Raw genomic sequence first — 25,495 nt, forward strand, 5'->3', positions numbered from 1 at the left:
TCAAGATACAAAGCCAAGAAGAAGCCCCCAAAATGCCCACTGGGACCCGGCAAAGTGTGTTTGTGTGTGTGTGTGTGGCTGTGTGTTTGTGTGTGTGTGCATGTGAGACTGTGGGAGGGACACTGTAGTTAAGTGGTGCCCCTTTTTCTCTCCTCCCCTTTCATCACACCATAACCCCCCACTGTCACAACGCTTTGTCCTGATGTTTTTGAAAGGGAGAAAGAACAAGGTGAACCATGGGAGCTCCGTATGTGCATGCGGCCATGGAAGAGCATGTTTCTTAAGAAGTGTTTTTGAACAGGTTTTTTGCATTTTCTGCAAAGAAATAGGCGCTTCTGGCACCAAAATTCACTTTTGATCAAAAGGTGTGCCACTCAGATGCTTTCGCTATTATCTGGCAGCTGAACTACCTCTGAAGACTTTCCTCCTTGGCACTTTGTTTGGGGGAGTTCTCAAACTCCTTCCACCACTTTCACCCTATAATGCAGCAAACTAATTCTACAACATTCACAGCGTTTTCCTGCATATGGATGCAAATGAAGCGGCATGTGTGCTGATAAGACGGCCCATTTTGAATCCTGTCAATAACACCACGGCATATTGTGGACGGCTTCCCTAATCTTTCCCTACACAGGAAAGGAATTCTAATTAAAACAGAGCTGTGAGCTGAGGTGGAGAGAGAGGGAGGGAGGGGGGGAAGGGGGAGGGGGAGAGAAGAGAAGATAGACGGAGAGTGAGAGGGAGAAGACTTGGACTGGGTGAAACTGGGAGATCACGCTGTTATTTCACAGAGTTCTAAAGTTATGCTGAGAGCATCAGCTCAAACCACAGCAAAAAAAAAGTGTTGTTTATTAAAGCGGATTAATGTCTATTCACTTTCACCTCAGTCTAAGTCAATCTAAGATTTGAGATGGAGCCTTTATCATCAATAAGATATGAAGAAATTAAGAAGAATTTCTCTGTGGGGACGAGATTGACGATTTGATTTTGAGTGAGAAACAGAATTGGAAGACACCTGATTGACACATTTTGGGCAAAACTAAACTTGATCCAAATACAAAGACATTTTTCTCAACTGACTGTATCTTTGTTAGCCCCAAAAAAGCCTGATAACACAGCGTACCTAGCGAGCGGTCCTTTGTCTGGTTGGTGGATCGCACCACAGGGAGGCTGGCTCGAATGCGGCTGCCTCGGGTGAAGGCTGAGGGGGCGTCGGCTTCAGACATGGTGTCCAATGACTCCAGGGAGGCCAGGGATAGGTGGTCAACCTGATCACCCACGCCGGGATGTGGACCGTGCTTTGGGCTTCTGCTCTGGAAGAGGAAGGCACATGGAAATATAACACGTTAAAGGTGACACCATGGACAATATATATATATATATATATATATATATATATATATATATATATATATATATATATGCACACGTTTTTGTATTGTTAAAATGCCACAACAAAGCCTTCTAATTTGTGTCAAACATACTCTCTAAAACATGATGCATTTGGTGAGGGGTTAGAAAATAACAGAGCAATTATCTTTTTCCATTCTTTGGTGAGCCGGAGTGAAGCACGTTTGAAGTTGACTTTGAACTCGATTCTGGCACAACGACTTAATAAACCAAAAGAGAGCAGTCATCATGCAAAAGTGCAGAGATGAGTTAATACTGTATGTCAGCGATACATGCTCACTCTTGTGCAGTACTGTCCCACCAGAACATCACAGCGCTTACAAGTTATCAAGCTTGAGGAAGCTTCTAAATCATACTTCATGGGTCGCAACTTTTGAATTCCGAGGTCTGATTAAATAATGATGGAAACAGTGTGTGAGAGATGTTTTGTTTTTTTTAAAGATCAAACCTTGCATGAGGACATACTGAAATAGATTAAACAGAATGCCTACAAGAGAAATTAAGGGTGAAGACTTGTATTGTCAAAAGTTGATGAAGATGACAGAAGATGATGGCTACTCTGTAATCTGATCTGTATGACATGGCATCGTCAAGCCACGGTTACAAAAAGACCCATGTGTGACGAGGCCACAAAAAGCCATTGAGCTATTATGCGGTGCTGTAAGGTGATCTGTTCCATGGGGACAAGGCGGGACTTAAACCGAGGGGGGTCAGAGAACACTGGGCTCTTTATGAAATGCCCGTCGTCATCCCTTGAGTATGTGTGGTGCCGTGAAGCTAATGCACCTGGAGACACAAGGACTGGTCCACCAGGTTATCTTCCAACACACCTGCATGCACACGCTGCTGCTGCTGCTGTTCTCCTACACTCGTACAGGCACGGGCAAATAAAGAATTTAAGCTTTTTATATTGAGTGAGGTTGACATTTTGTGGGAGAATTTTCAGGGCCAGAACTGGTTGAGCCTGACAGCCAAGTGTGCTTTGGCAGGCACAAGACAGGGCAGAAGCTAAGAGACAAGGGGGCACAAGGGTTGGTTTAAGCGGTCACACAGCAGACGCTAGTAAAGGATGCAAACACGGCCCCACACACTGACACACGCACACACACACACACACACACACACACACACACACACACACACACACACACACACACACACACACACACACACAGGCATGATGCAGATAAGATAAAAGGCCGACTAACTCTGTGGGGCAATTGGATTTTCATCAAGTACCTCTGAATGTCAAGCTCAGAGTGAAGGGAGGAGAGCATGCCCTGTAAAGACTGGAGGGAGAAAAGGAAGAGAGAAGGAGAAAAACAAAAAGACTAAAGACATGCCAGTGGGAGCGTGAGATGGAAAAAGAAATGGTCATCAAACTAAACAGAGGAACCATGGAAACAACTCAATCTCAATGGCAGTCAAAAGAAAAGTTTAAAGAAGGCTAAAAGGAGAGATGCAAAGGGTATCTTCAACACAATCTAAAAGCAGTTTGTTTACAACTACATGCCACTTTTATTTTAGTTTTATCGAGACACTGACATAGAAATCCAGCCAGGAAACCCCACCCAGTAATTATTTCTACAGCTCCATTAAAATACATTGTTAATATTATACAATATGTCCCAAGCATTTCCCCCATCATCGGTGTTTCTCATCTCTGTGTGATATTTGCTGAGTCAAAAGTGTGCACGCGTGATGCACCTTCACAGCAGCAGGCAAAAGTGCTGAGCCATCACTCAACTCCTGTAATTCCATTAAAATATGCTAAGGCTGCAACACCCAGAGATTTAAAAAAAATACATGAATAAAGAAGGGCCCTTATACTGTTAATACATGATGATAGTCACCCTTAAATTTTTTTTAATCAAACAGGAGGGTCATGTGGAGTTGACATGTCACCTGAAACCAGACATGTGTTGGGAAATTTTATCCGAACACTGAATGATTTATGAGCGTATTCAGTGTTGGTGGTGGTGGGTCTGAACAGCCCTCCCACACCGCTGTTCTAACTTCTCATTCGCTACTGTGTCACCCTTGGGAGTGTCGGATAATGTTGGCTGCCTCATCACCTGTAGGTAGTAATTATGTCAGAGCGCTCTGGCAGTGTAATCCAATATTTTCTGAAATACCAAAGCCGGAGGAAGAAGAACCCTCATTAAGTATCATGTTTTATGCATTGATAGTATTTTTTGTATAGAAATAAAAAGGGTTTATTTTATCGCGAATGAAGTAAGAATGACAAATTTGAGAGGAAGATTGTGTACTTCTAGTTTTAATAAGTTACATCTAGTCTAAGTTTGATCATTTAAAATGGTCACTCCTGCCACATTTCAGGAAACCTTCACACAACGTGACAGCTGGAGAAGAATGGCACAGGAGAAAAGGAGATAGTCAAGGAGGAAGCAGTGGCATATAAAAGTAGAGAACGTTGCAAATGAGACCTTCTGCCTTCCTGTGGAAAGGAAGGAGTAATTAAGTTGAAACAGTCCACATCTGACAAATGAGGTGTCCCCTCCAAAAGGTCAATGATTTAGTTCAGTTAAACTCCTCTGTCCTCCCTTCTCTACCATGCGCTGTGCACACACACAGAGATCATTATACAGACAGCGGCTACGTGTGATGTGGTCGTTTTGGCTTTTGCGATGGAAAGCTACTTCCTGTCCCCGGCTAACCACTTCCCCCTTTAGGGTCCAGATGTGGTAAATAAAAACGCAGGCAGACCGCTGATTATCACCGTAGAAACCTGCTTCAACCTGCTAACACCTACAGCACATTTCACATCAGTTACTCCACCACCTGCCACCCCAAGGTGCGCGCACGCACACACACAGACACACACACACACACAAACACGCATGCACGCACACACACACACACATGGACACACACACACACGCACTGACACACACACGCACGCACGCATACACACACGCACACACACACACACACACAAGGAGGCACATACATGGAGACACACACACACACACACACACACACACACACACACACACACACACACACACCGCATTTGCTCTGACAGCTTTGATGAATGTGAGAAACCCGACATTAGCTTATACAAAGGAATACGACTGAGTTATGAAAATCATTCAAAAGAACCCCTTAAGAAGGAGCTGGTCTACAGAATAGATCTTGAGGGTGTCAAAGAAATCATACTACAAAGATGGTAGGTCATCTGTGAATGTCAGTGGTTTTGGTTTGAGACCTGTGTGAAATATTCCAACTGATTTGAGTGTGTTGCAGGCTGCAGCAAACATTTTCTTTGCTACTACAACATTCTATATCCTAAGGGCTCTAATTGTTTTGAACATGGCTAGCAGCGGCTTTACATTAAAGGGATGTCAAGTGTTATGTAATGAGGACAAGTGATAATCGGGCAAACAACAGTGCTCGCAGATTTAAAAATAAATAAATAAATGATACAAAAAAAATAAGTAGTTAAAATGTGTCCTGCCTGTGTGTTGTGTGAATATGTGTTTGAAAGAGAGAGAGGGGATACGAAGCGGGATTGAGTGCGTGCATGAGTGAGTCAGGCCATTGTTCCAGAAAATCTGACCCGAACCCAGGACATCCTGAAAACATTTATGCAACAGTGGCCTGACAAACAGTATGCGGTCATTAAAAATGAAGCTCAGCTCCGTTTGTGTGCGCCTGCTGCCTTCCCAAAATATGTCATACTCTAACCTTTGAGGTCAATGGTATTACATGTAATACAACAGTTCATTTTGTACTCGGTCAAGATTTGACTTATTTTCACTGTGTCTGCACCTTGTGAGCATGCACTCATGGCTACATTGCATTGCTACCGGTTACCTGTCTTGAATATTAAAAAGCAATTTCGAACTGAAGGGACAATTTCACCAAGCAGAACCGATTCTGTTATATAATGCGGCCACAGTGTTAGCAGGCTGACAGACAGGCTGACATGCCGAGCCGAGATGGGGCGATTAAAGTAAATGACGATTGTTAGGAATAATGGCAGCACAGAAACAGGAGTCTGCTGTGTCACTCATGGAGATTTAAGTATAGACATCGCCTCGAAAACTGACAGAGCCTAATGGACCACACCTGCTGCCAGCCTACACAAAGCCCACTGATTGGTACTTTCTTTTATAATCAACCTAGTTGGGGTTATACTAGCTTTTTTATAACATAGGCTGGCTTTTACCTTTAAAAACAACATGGTAATAATGTCTTGACATATCTTAAATTATTTCAATCCATCGCTGCATTCACTATAACTTTCACAAGTCAAACCGGGAGGCAAAAGACAACTTTTATGTCGATGTATTTACCGTCAACGACAACCACTGCCGTGCATTCACGCATCATCTTTTATTCAGCCTACACAAACAGAGCAAACACACACACAGGTAACTTGAAAAACAAGTTCCATTCACTTGTTTCATATTACCATTCCAGAATGTAAACACCAGCATGGAAGTTGGAGCTTCTGTGGCTTTTAAGCACAAACCCCAGTGTTTTGTGAGCACGGTTTTCCACTTAAGATGCTAATTTGGCCCCGGCTCTGGGGAGCGGAAATGAAGCTAACTGTAATTACCTGGCCCAATCTGTATTGGAAACACATAAAACAGAAGACAGTGGCTGTGCAGACTGTTAACCCCTTACTTAAACTTGTCTCTTCTCTGACACGTAATTCCACTTAGCGCACCGAGTCTGGCTATTTGATGTGGTTAGTGTCATATCTGACTAAGATGCTTTCAGTGTTTGTGTCCTCAGGCAAAAACAATAAATCAGTAGCGTGCTGTCCTCCCTTTTAGTATTGTCTTAAAAAGTTGACGTGTGTCACAGCGTTTGAATAAAATTGTTTCAAAAGCAGGATCACAAACACTGCAAGAGCTTATTGAAAAACACGTGAGTCGAAAAAGTCAGTGCCACTGCAGTTCTGCTCCACTTTGAAGCATAAAGCCCCCCGTCAATCTACCAGTCAGCGCTCAGGCCGTATGCCGTCTATGGACAGACCACCATCCTTTTGTCTCCCCTGGCCTTAATGACATTATACCGAAATCCCCTAGTCATCCATTCCCATTCATTGCTTCAGCATCCCTCTCTCCCTCCCTCCTGTGATGCATTCCTCCTCTAATCCCTTCATCCAAATCCCCAGATGACCTTTCAGAGATGGGCTCGCTGGTTAATTGGTGTGTTAAAAGACAGTGACTTTATAGTATCCACAGTCAAGGCTGACTGTGATGAAGGTGAAGCACAGTTCTGAAGTAGTGGAAGAGCCCAAGACGCTTCATCTTCCAAGTCTACAATCAAAAGACAATGCCGAAAAAAACAATAACCAGAACTGACGCCATCTCATTAATAAAACTGCATTGGCAAGTGAAATGTAAATCAAACAGATCTGTCATTCAGACAGCAAATGAAGTGCGTAATCGCAGCAGACACACAATACTGTGGCTGTTGACCCGGTGCATAGAGGAGGAAAGATGACTATCTCTTCCGCCACTTGTGACATTTCAAACAAAACCAGCCACACCGTCCAATTGATTTCATCTACTCACGCATACATCACGGTTATCACCAGCAGACATCAAGCCCTCCTCTGAATGAGCGAGGTTACAAAAGTCAACTTTGTGGAACCATCAGATATATCGGCACATGGGAGTTTGTGGAGTAGAAAAACGCCGTCTCTATCCGGTTCTGACTCATGTATTATATAAATATAATAGCAACATTTAATCCAAACTTAAAACGATTTAAAGCCACATGTTCTAAATTGTCCTTAAAAAACAAAACATAAATGCAGTATTTACCATATTACACCAGTAGCGTTCTCCTTCCAGCAGTGATTCCATGTTAGACTGGAAACTCCCTGGTCTTAGGGAAACGGTGTCTCTCTTCCTCCACTGTTATTTCAGCCCTGTAGCACTTGCTCTGTATGACTGTGCTGTCCTGCTGCCTTCCCTTTCTGCTCTACCCTACAGCGGATGCCTCTTCATCCGATGCACACACCTCCCCACATCCCACAACTACAGTATATCCAACGCCACAATACACACAAGCACACACTCACTCACTCCACAACCGGCGGCCAGCAGGGGGAAAAGTCATTGTTTTGTATGTGTGTGTATTGCATTCGTCCACAATTATGTGAGACAGAGACTGTGGTAGACAGACAGAGATAGAAGGATTGTCAAATATTCTGTCCTGTTTCGCAGCCTAAGAGTAAAACTAAATCTGATCTCCAGAAGGGCTTTACAACTCTATCAAGTGTCCATAGTGTGGTAAGAAATACATTTTATCCTTAACTGGCAGCTCCAACATTAATCCCCATATCCAATCTTTTAGCTTCCATCTCACTGCCCTGAGGCTTTACCCTCAGGGATCCTGGGAGCCTATGCAAGATATACTCAGTCAGCAGCATACCCTCTTCCTACGGACAGGACACATACAAGATAAGACACACACTCACAACTCCAAATACCAATGCATTTACATTATGCATGGTTGGTCACCATGCTGAAATATCCCCGGTTTGCTTTCTGAGCCAGTTTTAATATCATAACAGTTTGGGCGACGATTGCCATTTGTTTTGCCAGGTGCACACTGTCTTCCTGGCACCTGTGTTGTGGTTTATGCCACGCATTCAAGTCAATGTGTTACATAAGTTTACAGGTCCAGACTTAGACCAAGACTGGCAGATTTACTAGTCGTGCATGTATACAATGATTTGCACGCACATACGAGTGTGCACACATTAAGCATCTTACCCGTTCCCCGCTCATTGTCTCTCCTAGCAAACAAACACACGCAAACTATTTGCTGACGGGGCTGCAGAGTCATGATCTGTCCAGACTTGCTCTTTAAGATCACAACATTTTACAGCTCCAAAGACTTACAGCATCCCAGAATCATGCAATAAAAGTTTGATTAACACAAACAGAGGATCCCTCTAGTCTATAGTCAAACACAAAGGGAGCACCCATCCATAGAGGCGCGGTGGACAAAGCCATTTATTTGACACGTCCTCACACGAACCTGGTCCGTCTCCAGTGAGCGTCTCTCCCGAGGTAAAATAAAGTTGGGCCTCTGTGGCTGCATATCTGAGAATGTGTGTGTGTGTGTGTGTGTGTGTGTGGCTCCAGGTCTGTGGTCACCAAGACAAAGAGGGCTTTCTTCTCTCCAGAGTAATCCGAGTCCTGCATCCTCCACTTCATGTTGCACACATATAAACTCACATACAAATCTAATGCGATCAAAGGGGCAGAGTTCCAAGTAGTGCCGAAGCTAAATTAATTTGTTTGCAGCTGTATTCACTAACAATAACTTGGAAGTCTCGGCTGGTTTCAAAATCACTGTATTATGTCAAGTGTCAAGACTCCTTCTCATTCTATGGAAGTGGCCTTGATAATCGCTTTGCTGTTTATGCCTAATTTACAAGTCACAGAGGAACACATACTGTATGCTCCTACACTGAGCCTTAGATGTATTACACCCGCACTCCAAGTGGAGACTTTCTCTGTGTGGCTGTTTGTGTGTAGAAAAATGGTCAGATAATCAGTGATAAACTGAAGTGTTTCTGCATTTCCAAGATAATACATGACCCATTGCACATTACTGTAAATAGTTTCTGCTCCACTATTCTCTTTGCTTATCTGCCATGCTTATTTTCATCTCTGTCCATTGTATTTTTCCTCCCAATGACTTGCTGTAATGCATTTTCCACTGACCCTATAGTGACCAGTTTTTGACCTCAGAGAGACACAATTGAAAACACTGCTCACACACACAGACACAGAGTCTTGAGCTCTCATCTCGAGGGTATATGAGATAAGTTGTAAAACTCCGGCTCGCAATGTCAATAAAAAAATGCAATCAAGTTTTCCTAAAAGTTGTCTAAACTAAACACAGTGAGCTGTGTGCTCTGAGTTGCATTGTATATCATGGGAATACATTGTATATGGTAAACATGAGCCATAGCAAGCTGAGGTAGATTACGGGTGTCAACTTCAGGTGGAGGTGCTTTGACAAACTGCAGCACATGCTCCACTTCTGTCAAATAAAATTCTGTCTTTAATTTATTACTCCAGTGCATTAGTTACTGATGCCCGAAATATATACTTTACCCATGCACTGTATAGTTACTCATGTTCCAGGTGTTCACTACCATCCATGTCGTCTTGTTTGAAAAAAAAGTTTAAAATGTATTTTAAAAGTAAGTCTTTCTGACTTTGAGCCAAGTTGCTGCCATGCATTTCTCTGTCCCACGCCCACACTCCACCCCTTTATCCTCACTGTAAAAGGCAGATTGGAAATAAAGCACAGGAGATCAACATAAGGTATGAGCATCGACATATAAGGGGTATGAACCAGATGCTTGGAGCTGGTGGTGTCAGTGGTGAAATCATCTTGGTGTGCCTCTCTCATTCTGCTCTCTCCCTCTCTCTCTATCTCTCTCTCTGACTCTGCTCTCTCTCTCTCTCTCTCTCTCTCTCTCTCTCTCTCTCTCTGACTCTGCTCTCTCTCTCTGGCTTTTGAAGTGAGGTTTAAACCTTTGGCCCAAGTTGGATATCCAGATGTCGGGCTGCATGCAAAGACTTTCAAAGCAAAAGGTACAGACAGACAAAACAAGGTGAAACATCCCTCCAGCATGCTCCACTTTTGGTTCTGGTGCTCATAAAGCTTGAACTCTATTTGATAATAATATATCCAAAAATATTGTGCCTGTAATTATGGTCCAATTTTCATAAAAAATTGCATCTATCTTACCATGGCTAAAGACAGGCCCAAACACGCAACAGCATGTGCATTTCATCAGACTGACTGTTGACTACATGACATCATTTCAATTAGCTAAGTTACTCCTCGAGGCAATTCATTTGTCAATCTATTTCGATGACTGGCATCATCATCTTGTCAAAAAAAAAAACAGAACACCAGTGCCAACAAGAGATGAAAAATGCCAAGACACCTGCAGCCAAGTGCTTTCTTAGAGTACAAAGTCAAAGTAATGACCAAACAGGTGACAACATCTGGGAAAGATGTGACATGTGAGGGCGGAGACCTTTGCTGTTCAGTCAACGACAATGAGCTGAATGTGTCCTATTAGTTGGCCTACTATAAATCATCTCTGGTATGAATAGGTTTAAAGCTAAGGTGTGTTTCTCAAATACATTATGCTGACGTGCAGCCACATAGCTCTGCATTGGCAACAGCGACTAGAAACTACTGTTGTAACAACTATCATTACTGTTTTGAGTACTTCAAATGTGAAATTAACAAAAAAATATTAAAATGGACTTTGTGAAAATGTTTGCCGTCTCTGTTGCTGCAGTTTTGTATATTAGTAGTTTTGCTAGACCAAGGAGTGGTCCTCAGGAGAAGCTCCTCAGGGTGCGACTGCTGTATTGACAAATGGTCTGAATTGTAGCAGAAGGAATGTAAGGGCGTCAGGTTAACGAGGTCCAGGACATTTCACCTGCATTCTCTGCAAATCTGTCAAGACAATCTTTCAGAAGCTTTTTTAAGCGGATACTATTAGCGTTGAACCGGAGGAGCGACAAGTATTGGAGATGAAGACTGCTCTTGTTGACTCAAGCCTGCGCTGCGACAGCTCTGTTATGATGTGGAATAGTACACTGAAAAGAGCTCAGACCTGATTAGCTGGTCCGATTATCACAATGGCATTGTGCTCGAGACAGTGTGTAAAATTCTGTCTGGCTTGACTCATTATCAGCAGTGATCAGAGGAAGGTCCATCAGGGCCTTCTGTCAGAGAGGCTTAAGCCCCACCCCACCCCCCCCCCCCCCCCCCCCCCCACACACACACAACCCCTCACAACACTTGGGATTAGACACAGCCTTGGCGCCAAACCATGGACCGCTTGTCCTCTCAGTTGGGGGTGCCTCCTCTGCACCCCTAAAAACAATATAACCCCTGTTAACTGGCAGGTCAACGCATGGCCGTCATTAACCTTGTGCTTCTTGTTTGTGTTACTTAAGGTTAGCACTCACAGTGTTGCTTCATGCGGAGGTGGCAGAAGCTATTAAAAGCCATCCAGCTCCTGATGGTCAGTGGAGGGGGTGGCGGCGATTAAAAACAGATGTTTCAACGCAGACCTGCTGCTGCACACAGTGTCTGATTGTGTGAGTTGGGCTCAAGGTGCACTATAAAAACAACATGACATGAGAAGTGTTATGTGAAGAATATAACATTGGTTTCAACCTGCGTGTGTGTGCTTATAGCAGATTATCTCTGTTAACCCTGGTGATCTTATCGTAACCATAGCAGGAATACTGCGCCAGGAGTGGAATACAATGCTCTTTGTGCAGTTTAGTTCAAAAACAGGAACTATCTTCTCCACTCCCTATTCTTTTTTTTTCCCACTGATCACTTTGGTTTAGATCTCTTGCAGGGAGTTGTTTGGTGCCAGCATTATCTAGTCGACCTTGGTTCTGAGGAGCAAGAGTGTAGCAGGGCCAGGAGCCCACAGAGAGAAGTATGTGGGGGATCGGCCCAATGTTGCAATGCCTCCAAAAGACTCAGAGGGAGAATTTACAGAACATTCACTGTCTATAATGACAAACGAGCAGTAGACACACAGGGCCTTGTTCAACGTGATATTGGTGGGACGGTGCAGATATTGTGAACCACTGTTGATGATGGTGTTGCTAGATGCAGCATTTTTACCATTGCTTAATAATATCACTAATCTGCAGATTTTAAAAAGGGCTCTCTTCCTGTGTGTTCCTTTAACAGGACTCCTCCTAGTTTTTTCGTTTCCATTGAAAGTTTCAGACCTTTGGACAAAAGGATATTATGTATAAGTATTATCATCGTCATCAATTTATTTTGCGATAAAGCTCCGACTTGGCCAACATGTTGCAAACGTTTGACGGATTAAGGGAATAAAGGTCATCACCACACCATCGAGTAACATTTGGAGATTTTTGATAACATCAGCTACAAACACGCTGTTTTCCCTTTGCTTGTTGGCAAACTTTTTTTCCTGCTGACCATGACTCTCTCTCTCTCTCTCTCTCTCTCTGAGAAAACAAATCAAAAGAGGATCTGCCTGTTTGAACACAACATACATCTGGATATGAATGGAGTTAGGTACTTACAGGGGTAGGGAGTCATAACATAACACACTAGAAAATACAGCCATGATAAGTTGCCAACAATAACCAATAAATGATGGCTTACAAGACAGTCAACTGCAGTAGTTCATGTTATTCCTAATGGAAAGAAAAACATACTGTTAGCATTTTAAAAACAGATGGAGGACATGTTTTGTGCGTCGAGTGGTGTGTTTTCAATGTCAAAAGTTGCACAGTGATTTGGCTTCTTGGAACTCAGTGACGCATACATGTTCTTAATGTGTGTCAAACAAATAGTAATAAATTGACAAATCACATGGAGTTAAATGCCTGGAGCAAACACAAGCCACAACTCTGGCACAGAAGCACAGAACACAAAGCGATAATGATGCCAATGTCTTTGAAATGTTGCACAAGAGAATGTAATTTGATGTATTACAAAACTGTCCCACCCTTTTCCTTCTCTAAAATTGAATTCAATTCCCATATCCTTCAATTCTGGTTGGCACATACAAATACCTGACATCACCTTTTTTTTTAGCAACACAGCCTACTTAAGATAAGAGAAGATAATCCTTTATTAGTCCCACAGTGGGGAAGTGTACACTGCTACAGCAACATTACTCTAGTGTACACAAACTGTCAAAAACAGCACTGGTCATTATGATCTGTACCCTCATCAGCCAATGGATTAGCACTGTTTGGGAATAACAGACCTGTCTCTCTATCTGTCTGTCTGCTGCCCACAGCTAGCTGACTGTCCTAACATGGCTGCTCCACTCTGTAGAAAATACCGTTGGCCTAGCAAGTCACAGCTCATCACACACAGACACTGACACACTGGCGGAAGAAGGGGGAATTGGGTGTGCATGCGTGGGTGTGTAAGTGTATCGGTGGTCGGTCAAGCGGGTCAGTTTGCGCTCGTTCTCTGGGCAGACAGAGAAAGAAAGGGAGAGAGGGAGAGAGAGAGAGAGAGAGTTGAGAGGATGGGTGGCGGTCCAGCCAGTGGTATATTATCTCATCTCCCCTGGGTGGGATCCAGGAGGAAATTAAACCACTCGCTTTTGTTGTGGGTTTAAGGATCACAGGAGGAGACGGGAAAGGAGGAATTGAGGAGATACCTTGTACAAGAATTAAGTTCCGTGCGTACGTGCGTGTGTGTGTGTGCATGTGTGTGTGTGTGTGTGTGTGCGTGTGTGTTTCCGCGTGGGCGTAGTCTGGAGTGGGGTCGTCGACTCGTCGCACACTTTTTCAGACCAAAGCGATCTCATCTTCCCCTTCCCTACCTCTGTTTGACCTTGATCAAAATCGGCCCTTTGTAACTCAAAACCTCTGCGCAGACAATTGTTTCTCACCTCCCAAAGCATGCACTGTTGACAGTGATGTTGCCTTTCCTGTACGGTCACGTCTGTGTCAAACATTTTCCCACACATTTGACGGTTGAGTGACGCAGTTTTTTTTTTCTCTTGCTGTTTTTCCATCAAAGCAGAATTTTAGATTTAATTATATGCACAGGTTATTATTGTGCCTCGGCAGGACACCAGATGAGGAACGCTTCAATAGACTTCTTGTCATTTTTGTTTTCTTTCTATTTAGAATTGATCTGCTGTTTATTTTAGCAGAAACAAAAATTATGATCAATCACAATCCTCATGACATCCCAAATTAGATTATGACAAATTTGGGCCTTCAATCATCTTTCTTTTTTTTCTTTGTTTAACCAGCACTATGCTTATTTGCCAAAAAAGTCATGCTCAAACCAGTCTGCTCTGTCTGACAGCATCTTGTATCCCCCCCCTTGACATATGATAAATTACAATCTCACTCTCAACATCTGAATAACATATGAGAGGAATCATTCCAAAAATCTCCTTCAAAAGTGCCAAGTCTTATAAAAACTGACTATCTGCATTGAACAGATCATATCTCCCATGTTATTTCAGCAGCTTTAGGAAGCACTTCAAAGTGTTACATAATAACACAATTTGTAGTAAAACGTATGCAAATCTATACCAATAAGGAAGCGCATCAGATAACACCCTGCTAATAAGGACAGCAATATTCAAACTCAATTATCTTCATGACCCCACTATCAACCTCAACAGAGATTTCTATAGTTTGCACACAAGCAAAGGAAACTGTCTTTCTAGCTGCATTCAATAATCCTACAACAGCATGTATAACCATGAGTTGGCCTTATAGATACATCTGGCATTTGGTGAATGCCAGGAGTGAGACAGTGAAGATGCAACATAAACATAATGGCCATTCAACAGGAGCCTTTAAGTTCTACTGAAATTAAACTATGCCAATATCCACTATCCACTAAAGCCTATCCAATGTCGAAGTCAGTCTAGATCCTTGAAAATATTTAAAAAATTTAAAATTTAAAAATTACCCAAGCTTAGACATTTGGTTGAAAATGTTGATTCTTCATTCAAACCTTATGGCATTGCACAAAACTTGCAGTAGCAACAAACAGCAAAGCAAGGAATTATCACCAGCTGCACGAACCACAGGCCTACAGCTTATTTTTTGTATAGATTTTGGTTATGCATATACAATCAATATCAATATCTTAGATGCATATCAAGATATCATGTTTTTTTTTTACTAAATAAACCATAACTTCCGTTCACAACATACCTTCCATGTCGTTAAGATTGTGGGGGAGATAAAGCCAGGTGAATGTGCCTATTATGGATGATTTACTAACCAACGGCGCCCGCCTCACTAAACATAAGAGCACTCAGTAGGCTACACTCAGACAGACTTCTCGTACGATGTTTCGTCCCCCCCCCCCAAAGTTCTGCATTCGCTTATTAAAAAAGTTTGCAACACCTGACGACGTGCTGCAGCGTAAACATTGTGTGCGTTAGCGGCAGTAGTAGTAGGCTAGGCTAAAACTCACAATGGCACAGAACACTGTTTTTGAATGTGCTGTAAACGCACCGACACAACAAGACATGTTTTCGATCACGACCTACCTGTATCGCCTCCGCAGAGACTGAAGGCGCCGATGCGACAAGTGTATTCCGTGCACGTATAAAAAGTTGTTATTTATTTTCTTTTTCTTTTATTCCTGTGCAGATCTCGCGCACAGAGAGCCGTGCCTCCGTACGATCTTCAGATCCATCGCCTGTTCAGTGGAGGAGCGGCGTTCTTGCACTCCACACACACACACACACATGCATACACACACGGCTCTCTCACAGCCAGCCAGTTCGCTCTAGCAGGCACCTACAAGTAAACTGAGCCCCCTCCAGCCAGCGGTGACATCACACAGTCTCTATGGCAACTCTGACTCCACCCCGGTCCGGAGCTGAACTTACCTGTCTGACTACCTACCTAACATTTCACAACAAACTCTTTCCTCCTTATACTAAGCCCAGTGTTACTGTTCAATAACAACACATGCATAGGCATACAGGGCTTTCATAGCTAAACAATCTGTTGACGATACATTTGCACACATTCACCCATAAAAACAAACACACACACACACACACACACGCACACACGCACACGCACACACACGGACACACACGGACAGGCAGACACACACACACACACACACACACACACGCACACACACACACACACGGACAGGCAGACACACACACACACACACACAATTACACACACATTATTACCAAGTTGATTCTCTTAGCACAACATACAGTAACATCGTCTTCCCAGCTGACTGATATTACCTATGCAAATGGCCAGGGTTCACGATCAGTGCAGTGGATAGGAGTTTACTTTGCATGAGGGTACGGCCGTCTGAAGAGAGCACACAAGAAAAATCCCTCTTGCACAATAATGCCTTGGCTCGTACTCGTACCATGGCCTGGAGCTCCCCTGTGGCTCAGTGCCAGTGTCATCATTAACTCGATTGTTTTGGCCACAAAGCCTAGCTTGCCCCTCCCTTTTGTCTCCCGTGACCCGGAGCAAACAAACAGACAATGGCAAAGGTGAGCCAAATGTCCACCTATGTAATCCCTCCCCCTGTGTCGCTCGCCCTCCCCCACGCACAAGGAAACTTTATTTTCTTTAAAAAGCTCCCGAAAAAACGCACAAATGTATCCTTTATACCACTGCAGTTTTGAATACACACAAACAAGTCTGATGCAATAAGGAAGTCCAGTTATGGTGATCAAAAAACTAAGGCTGCATAGAGTGTAAGGGCAATTCAAGCTGTTTTAGGTATTTTTCTACACAGACTCACTATTTCACAGCAGCTGTGGGAGGGAATATGTGACAGGCAGATTTATAGTAGAGGCTCTTCACATACAACCTGCGGCACAAAAACTACAACAAGAAAAAAGGAGGAGGAAATAGTTTTGCTTTTGCTCCGTCGCCTCAGTCTTCAAAGGAAAAAACTAAAATACCTGCGGCCTATAAAGAGTGGACCAAGAGTACTTAAGAAGTTCACATGTCATTATGTCAGCATAAGAACCTAACTGTTCACATGGTAATGTAATGTATTCTGTCACCTCTGTTTTACCGCTGTTGTTATGCTGGCTCCAGCTACATCTTTAGCATATACTGTATATACATGAGAATAGTAATGATCTCATCGAAAAAAAAATAAGAAAAAAAATAAGCATTTACCAAAATATCAAAGTATCCCTTAACGAATATGCGTAGCAGCTTATTTAAGTTACCAAATTTAGGTTGAATTTTAATTACAATTTTGATTACATTGAACTCAAATATGAAGTGAAGGCAAATATAGATGCTTCCGGAGATGATACAATTGACAGTACAAATGCATAGATTTTTTTTTTTTTTTAAGATATCTTTTTGGCATTTTTATGCTTTATTGACAGTGCAGAGAGACAGAGGTGAAATGGGGCAGAGAGGGGAGTGACATGCAGAGAACGACCGCGGGCGGGAATCGAACCCGGGTCTGCTGCTGGGCCCGGCCTGGGGGGCGGGACGACGACGACGCCCTACCTAAGGGCGCCTCATACATTTTTTAGATTTTGGTTTCTTAGAGGTAAAAACCCTAAAGTCTAAAAATGATCTCCTACTGGGAACAAGGTGTACCAGTTTTCAGCCCCTGAAAACAACTTTAATTCTCTGTGGTTTTGGCACTTTTTTCATACCACTTAGTGCAGCTTCATAATTAATGTACTGCAATGTCTCAAATACAATTCTGATAATCTCAACGTGAGCCTAACACATTATAACAACATTGCACACACCCTAGCCTCAGCTGCCTCAACCCACTGACCTGCTCTCTCAGCCTCTCCTGGTGGCCCATGATGGCTGATGCGTGATGGGGGTATTTCTGCTTCAGATGCTCCAGGAAGGCCTCCCTCTTCTTGTCCATGTCTGGCGGCTGCATGGCGAGGATCTCTCGGGAGCCGCGTGCCCCCCCTAACGTGTGCCTTCGTGGGACTGTGCGGCTGCCTTTGGCGTCCCCTTTTGAAGGAGCCGTCCCATTTGGCGAGGCCTGTCTGCGGCTCACGTGTTCGCCGTCCGCTGGCGACGTCACCTTCAGGTTGCTTTTGGTTTGTTCTGAAAGGGGGGACAGAGGGGACAAAGGGTCAAGGGGGAGAACATGTGCTCTGCCGATGTTTTGACATCAACAACTAGTGCGTGAGTGTGTGTGTGTGTTGTTCATCCCACAGGTCATGACAAGAGCATGTCAGCGCCAGGTCAACTATACAAGACAGTCAACCATATTGAAGAAATGTAGATCTCTTTTGATAGTACATCCTGCAAGTGAGAAAGTGAAGATAATGGAAAACTGACCGACCTGACCTCACATACAAAACTATTTTAATATTCTCTCCAGAAGTAACACTGATATAAACATTGTGTTGTGCATTTAGCCAAGCTCGATATGTATGCATGCTGTTTTACCATTCAGCATCAAATCCACAATGTAACGTGACGGACAAAATATTGGAGATGAAAACACTGAACTAATACAGCTGCACTGGCATCTTTGCTTTTTTGTTATAAAAAAGAAAAAAGCCAAGGCTATTCATTAATGTAAGGAGGCCCAAATGGAGAAACTTGGACAACGATATCCGGAGCATCTGTTTATACAACCTCAGCTTTTCAAAATTAATTAATTCCAAAAATATTAGGAGGAAATGTATTTTTTTCCAGTTCGGATGACGTGCTCCACTGAACACAATGGATGTGTATAGTTTGCTCACGGCATTATATCCACAGTGACATGACATTAAGCATGTTTCTGATTGAAAGCACACTCTTTTTCTTTTCCCCCCTCCATAACTATGCAGTGTTTTTTACAGTGGCCTGGGCAGTATTTGTTATGCAATTTGCAGATGTTTACCCTTTTTATCACACATGGTAAAACTTTCAACAACAACACAGAACGTGATGAGATATATGATTTTAAGGGCAGACTGGGAAAACCCAGCATCCTCTTTGCACTTTGTTATCTTGTCTTAAATCAAACCTGGGGAATACAATTAGAATCCATCAATCGGAAAGCTATCCCGTGAGATTATCCGAAGAGAAGAGAAGAGAAGAGAAGAGAAGAGAAGAGAAGAGAAGAGAAGAGAAGAGAAGAGAAGAGAAGAGAAGAGAAGAGAAGAGAAGAGAAGAGAAGAGAAGAGAAGAGAAGAGAAGAGAAGAGAAGAGAAGAGAAGAGAAGAGAAGAGGGGGAAATTAAGGAGAGAATTCTGGATGGTAGCAAACCAAAGAGAGATGCCCGCTCATGTGTGAAAACAGAGGGGGAAATAAAACGCAATACCGCAAGCTGATCTGCTGCCTTGTTTTCTAGACAGGCACAGGTAGAGCCATAACGAGTACCTTTCAGAGAGGGTAATGGCGGAAAATAAAGGACCTCTTATGGAGTTCAGCTCTTCAACGGTTGAACCAGGATGCTTCGAGTGATTTGCCACTATTTGGTGGGTGCTTTAATATGGCTGGCCTTCCTTTTGCTTCTTTTGAAAGTTTGCTGTGAGCCATGGATGGAAAAGGATTTTTTCGTGTGAGCCTCTCAAAGTGTGAGACAGAACTACCTTCCTGGATTTAACTAGTGCAACAATTGGGTATGGAAAAACACAAACACACACACACACACACACACACACACACACACACACACACACACACACACACACACACACACACACACACACACACACACACACACACACACACACACACACACACACACACACACACACACACACACACACACACACACACACACACAAAGAAACAACAAAAACATACCAAAAAAGCGGGCATAGTTTTAAAAAAAATAAATAAGAAGTGGCGGTCAAGCCCTTTCCACCATCACACCAAACCCCCACCCTGCTCAAGCTGATAGCAGCAGTAGTCTCATGTACTTCCAGTCCTATTTTTAACTCCCAAACACAGTTGCCCCCACTCACTGCTAACCAAATGACACACAGCAGACACAGAAAAGAATCAAACCTCCGAAGGTTCTGGAGTCATTTGCGGGTGGCATGTCAGAACGCTCATCATTACTTTCCCCAAGTGAACGATCTTTGTCTTCATCTGCTATTTCCTCTTCCATTGGACTTTAGGATCAACACACACAAACACACGCACACACACACACCCACACAGAGAGAGAGAGAGACACACAGTGGCAGTGAAAGAGTGAGGCTGGGTAGAAATTGACTAACTGCTTGCTTGGAGATTCCAGACGTGGCTCACGTGGAAAAAGGGGGGCTTGAGATAGGCCCTGCCCTCACTGCCCCAGGATAGACTGGTGGGGATTTAGAAAGTCAACTGCATTCCAGGACACAGAGAGCGACTAGCCTAGCCCCCACTCACCCTCCGGCTAAAGGCTTTTCTGCTACTGTGGAGTGGTCGTAGGCTGAATATAAATGTCTGTAAGAAAGAGAGAAAGTATGTAGAGTTGTAAAGAAAAAAGGATGCTGACGAGAAACACATTCTCTCCTACCTAAAACTGGACCCTTAGAATAACAGGTGTCAATCACACTGTCTGACACACAAACAGACAGACAGACAGACAGACAGACAGACACACACACACACACACACACACACACACACACACACACACACACAGACACACAGATATATATACACAAAGTCTGTTCTTTATCAGGACTTTGTATGCAAGCGTCTCTGCTTTCACTCTCTGTTCCCGCAAAAGGGGGCGCCCACCAGACGCCAGCGTGCATCCAAATGTGTCATATAACCCACTTCTTCTGAGCCACATCCAGACTGCTCTGGGCGCACGGCAGGCGGCTAATATGTGATGGAGTTATCTGATCAACACGACGACGACACATTAAGACAAGCACCAGTCCTGCAGGCAGCGGTGTTTCCAATTAGGTCCCCCCCCCCCCCCGCCCCCCTCACCCCTCACCCCACCCCTCTTAGCAGACACAACAAGTCTTTGTTTAAGCTTCTGCTCTGGAGTCTATGAAAAGCAAAACTCTGTCCCCATTTGCCTGACGGACAGCACACACTCCTCGGCAGCGTCATACACTGGGCAAACATGTGCATGTCTATGGCCCACATATGTGTATGTTTAAGTTAAGGCCAGAGAATGGGGGATGGTGGGCTGTGATCATTTCTTTGCAGCTGCTGATGTATGTGAGTGACCCGATCTTAATGATCAATATGAAGTGGGCAAATTGGCATACCTTACCAGAAGAACGTGAGGGGATCAATGGCCTATAGCCTGTGGGCCATGTAATTGAAAGTGGTGCGGCGAGTGCATGAGCAAACACAATGCAACAGCTGACGGCTGACATATGGAGACAAGTCCAGTTTCAGCCCACTTTCTGTCTGCTTCCACATTACTGCTCAGCCACAATAAGCAAGCAGAAAGTTAGCGGGGCCAATAGACGATGGGTCACGTCATTTAATCATCAAACATGGAGTTACCTTCATGCTATGCCAGTACTCCCTCACACCGTTCTCTATGATGTTCACTCAATTCCAAGAGTTGTTTTGTTGTTTTCTTTTTCTTCTTGCACAAACTTTACAACAAGCTGCCTCATCTGCTTCGGCATAAATGAGTGATTTCCTGTGCATCCCAGAGTTGTACACCACAACCCCTCCAAAAACAGGCTGGAGCACGTAGCCTGCAGTGGTGTCTATATGAGCAGATGGTGAGAGCAAGAGCTATAGCATAGTTAGAATGATATTTCATCCTTTTTCTGATAGATTTCTCCTTGTATGATCGCTTAAAGCCTTACTTAACCTACAACGCTGAATCTTAAAACTTTAAATATCTACAACCACAGAAAGGTTCTTTGAAAATATATGTGTTATGCTTTATTGACTGAAATACAACTCATTTGACACAGGGCAAACCTCAACTTTGATATGCAATCAGTTTTTGTTTTGCTCTTCCTTTAACATTTATATTAAATAAATAACATTATCTGATCCAAAAAGGTTTGTCATATATGGTCTTTTGCACTAGGAGTTAGTGTCACACAAATCATTACACCTAACCAACAGGTCTGCTGCCTTTGCCAAGCCAAAGTCATAATCAAACCAACAATAACATTCCTGCCTCCCTGCACTTTCACTGTCACCATTCCGGGGCTAAATAAAGAAATGACCACCTTCTTCTTGCAAAGTGTCACAAGGGATCTGCAAGTGAAATGTGTCTCGCCTCTGACAGTTCAAGAATTCCGCCCTTTCTTTTTCACAGCTGCCTGTGTTGAGTAAATGATGGTCCTTCACCGTTGAAAGACATTAAACACTTGCCTATGAACACCCAGGTCTTGCGAGGAGCGGGGGGCCTCTTGCTGTCTGCACTTTGCTTTCTGCCTGTCACTTATTTATGGAGGAATGTACCCCTGAGCGCACTCCCACTCTCCCCTACTATTACTGTCCCCATAACTATGCAGTTAGATACAAAGCCCTGTTGTGCACAATAAAAGCAGGGCTCACATAGCACTATTATGAAGCCATGCACAGTGTATACACACATGAGAGCAAAGGTCCAATGTTGAGCAGCATATGACAGTATCTTTTTATTATGTAAAAGTTATCGTCAGGAAATGAGACGATGCGTTCATGTGGAACCTAGCTCAGTGTACCAAAATGATCTTATTTAAATATGATTAGAATAAATCAAGCCGCGAACGAACACGCTGCAATAATATCCATGTTGAAAGTTATCTGGACTATTACTGTTTTAGTGATAATGCAGGAGGGCTAGATCAGTAGGTATGAATAGCATCCAGGAATGGTGCACCGATCAGAGTGCAAGGAATGATGATGATGAGACGTAGCTTTCTTTAGACTATATTATTTTCAGCCGTATTTATTTAAATCCTCTGTATTGTCTTCCAGTTTTATTTTCATGAACTCAATACAGGAGAATTAAACAATAAGGCAGGTAACAGAGGGACGATGAGCCACCTGCTGGTATGCGCTCGCATCAATCACTCTCTCGGACTAACTGTCAGAAAACGAAATTTAACTTATACACTATAGACAGGGAGCAACTGCTCTTAAAGCGACAGTAACCATTCATCTCAGAGCCTTTTATACAATTACTGAAGCTTAAAAAACGTTTGTAAAAAGCTGCCAGTTGGGCTGATTTTATAATGGCCCATTTAGTCATATATTCACTTCAGCAATGTAAGCAGGCTCACGTTTTAAAACCAAGATGGTGACCATTGAAAACCATCTGCCCGCTGCTAATGTCAGCACATTAGCATTGTCTTTGTAAGCATTAGTGTGCTGATTTTAGCATTTAGGTCAAAGCAATTATGTCGGCCTCAAAGACTGTGTGGCTGTAGACTTATTTTATAATGGCAATGTTCTAAAAACATTGAAACAATTTGGTGAGCAAATTGTAATAAAGTGATAGAGTAACATTTTAAAGACCCCAAAGTAGACCGATATGGCTGAGGAAAAGGGATAATTGCTGACAACATGTTTTTTTCCAAAGCTACAGTAAACAGCTTGTGTGAGAGTCTGTGGAGGTGACCCCATCACAACAGACCACAGAGAAAATTTGATTCCTGTACACCAACTTGTCACTTGATTGCTGATCCGACAGATAAGCTCTATCTACAGGTAACTGACACCAGAATACAATGCCCCCCGCAATGCAGCCCGGCCACATTCTTCACACCAAACTCTCACACACACACACACACACACACACACACACACACACACACACACACACACACACACACACCCACACGCACTAACATCTCACATGGAGGAAATATTTGACTTCCTATCTGAGTATCTGTTTCACTGACTACATGCTCAAGTCATAGGAACTACATTCTTCAGGCTTGTCAACACTTCTTTTTTCTTGCACACAATGGGAAAAACATGCTTGCACCAAAAGTGATTACTTACAAAAAAAAGAGAGAAGAGGGGAAATATAAGGCTTTCATAAATAGGAGGTATTTCACTTTTAGTATGGCCCGAGGCTGGCTGCCAAAGAAAATTGTCCACACATGAGATCCACCAATCAGAGAGACCATTGTGAGTGAGCTGACCTTTGCCCCCCCCCACCCCCCCAAGTCCTTACCCCCCATTGGCTGTGGATCAGTGCTGCTTTGTTTTGATATGGTAGGTTGACTATATGAGTTTCATACAGGTCAGTGTGTCACGATTCCTGGATAACTACAGCTGTTATGACAATTACCTCCACTTCTTCTTCATGCTCTCTTGGCGCAGAAATAAATGGACAATTGAGTTCAATATGGTGTTATTGAGTTTTTTTTTTAGATATTTCACCAATTCTTGTATGCTTTTTTGAAACCTTTTTATTTTCTTTATTTTTAGCCTCTCCCCTCTGTGTGTTTGTGTCCATAATGCTCGCTTATTGCTGAGCATCTGCCCTTAGCCGGGCTGTCTATTTCTTCTTATTATTATTCGGTAAACTGGCACATTGTCATACTGTAAAACAACAGTTTACAGCCAACTGATATCATTGTTTCCCTATGGCTCTCTTCCCCATTAAAATAAGCAGCTGTCCCGTCCCCCTACTTCAGGAATAGAATACTGTTAAATAAAGCACCACATATGAATTATACATATGAAGCTGACAAATGAAACTTCATTACTGGCTCCAAAAAAGTCACTAGGCTTTTTGATGCCAGATCGTTCTCCTGAACTTTTGCTACGTAATCTGGCAACCGGATTTTCCACACGCACACACACGCACACGCGCACGCACACGCACACGCACACGCACACGCACACGCACACGCACACGCACACGCACACGCACACGCACACGCACACGCACACGCACACGCACACACACACACACACACACACACACACACACACACACACACACACACACACACACACACACACACACACACACACACACACACACACACACACACACACACTCCTATCTCTCACCTAATGAGGCATCTCCCAGCTGGCGCACCAACGTTAATGAACACCAGTCCCCACCCTGTTAAATAAGACCACTGCAGCATCTGTCTCAGCTCACACTTGCAGACAGCCCAGAGCTCTGCTGTACACACACTGATTGCGCTGCACCTTTCAATTAAGATACATTTGTGTATGAGTGGATAAGTACAAAACCCAAGTGTGTGTGGGTGTGTGTGTGTGTGTGTGTGTGTGTGTGTGTGTGTGTGTGTGTGTAGTAGTAGTATTCACAGTCCCGTCCAGCTTTTCCGCTCTGGTGAAGCCTTATAAACAGACCCGTGGCCTGCCAACCTGACAGGCAGTGGTCCAAAAGATATGAATTACAGACATGTGGTCTGGTGGTGCGAGTGTGGGTGTCAGCGCTGGGAATAGTAACAGTGGTGGTGGGTTGGGGGTGAGCGGATGTGATATCAAAACAGCTATGGAGCAGCATAGAGTTTACACGGCTTAACGTTGCTAAAAAAAAGGGTTAAATATATAACACTAGGCCTATATCACGCAGGGGACTCCAAGTGTATTGGAGTGAGGCTCTTCACTGTTTGTAGCCGGACTCAATGACGCGTGGCAAATTGATTTTTACCGCTGCTTTACCTCCGAGTGGG

At 43.4% G+C, this 25,495-nt stretch overlaps 1 protein-coding gene across 12 annotated transcripts in view; it reads right to left on the minus strand.

Annotated features, from left to right (window-relative positions):
- Positions 1–25,495, minus strand: part of kiaa1217 (KIAA1217 ortholog) — a 107,744-nt gene that overhangs the window by 28,056 nt on the left and 54,193 nt on the right. For 9 of the 12 annotated variants that reach the window (XM_080050376.1, XM_080050371.1, XM_080050374.1 and 6 more), the window contains exons 2-3: positions 17,740–18,026; positions 1,124–1,313 (exon numbers count right to left, since the gene is read on the minus strand). In XM_080050376.1, coding sequence (XP_079906502.1) covers positions 1,124–1,313; positions 17,740–18,026 — 477 coding nt within the window. Of the gene's footprint in view, positions 1–1,123; positions 1,314–7,214; positions 7,352–15,487; positions 15,715–17,739; positions 18,027–19,931; positions 20,085–25,495 lie in introns of those variants that run through there. The other 3 variants (XM_080050375.1, XM_080050367.1, XM_080050377.1) reach the window with 3 other exon arrangements.

The sequence above is a fragment of the Ammodytes marinus genome (genome assembly GCF_949987685.1).
Source record: "Ammodytes marinus genome assembly, chromosome: 21".
NCBI classification, from domain to species: Eukaryota; Metazoa; Chordata; class Actinopteri; order Uranoscopiformes; family Ammodytidae; genus Ammodytes; species Ammodytes marinus.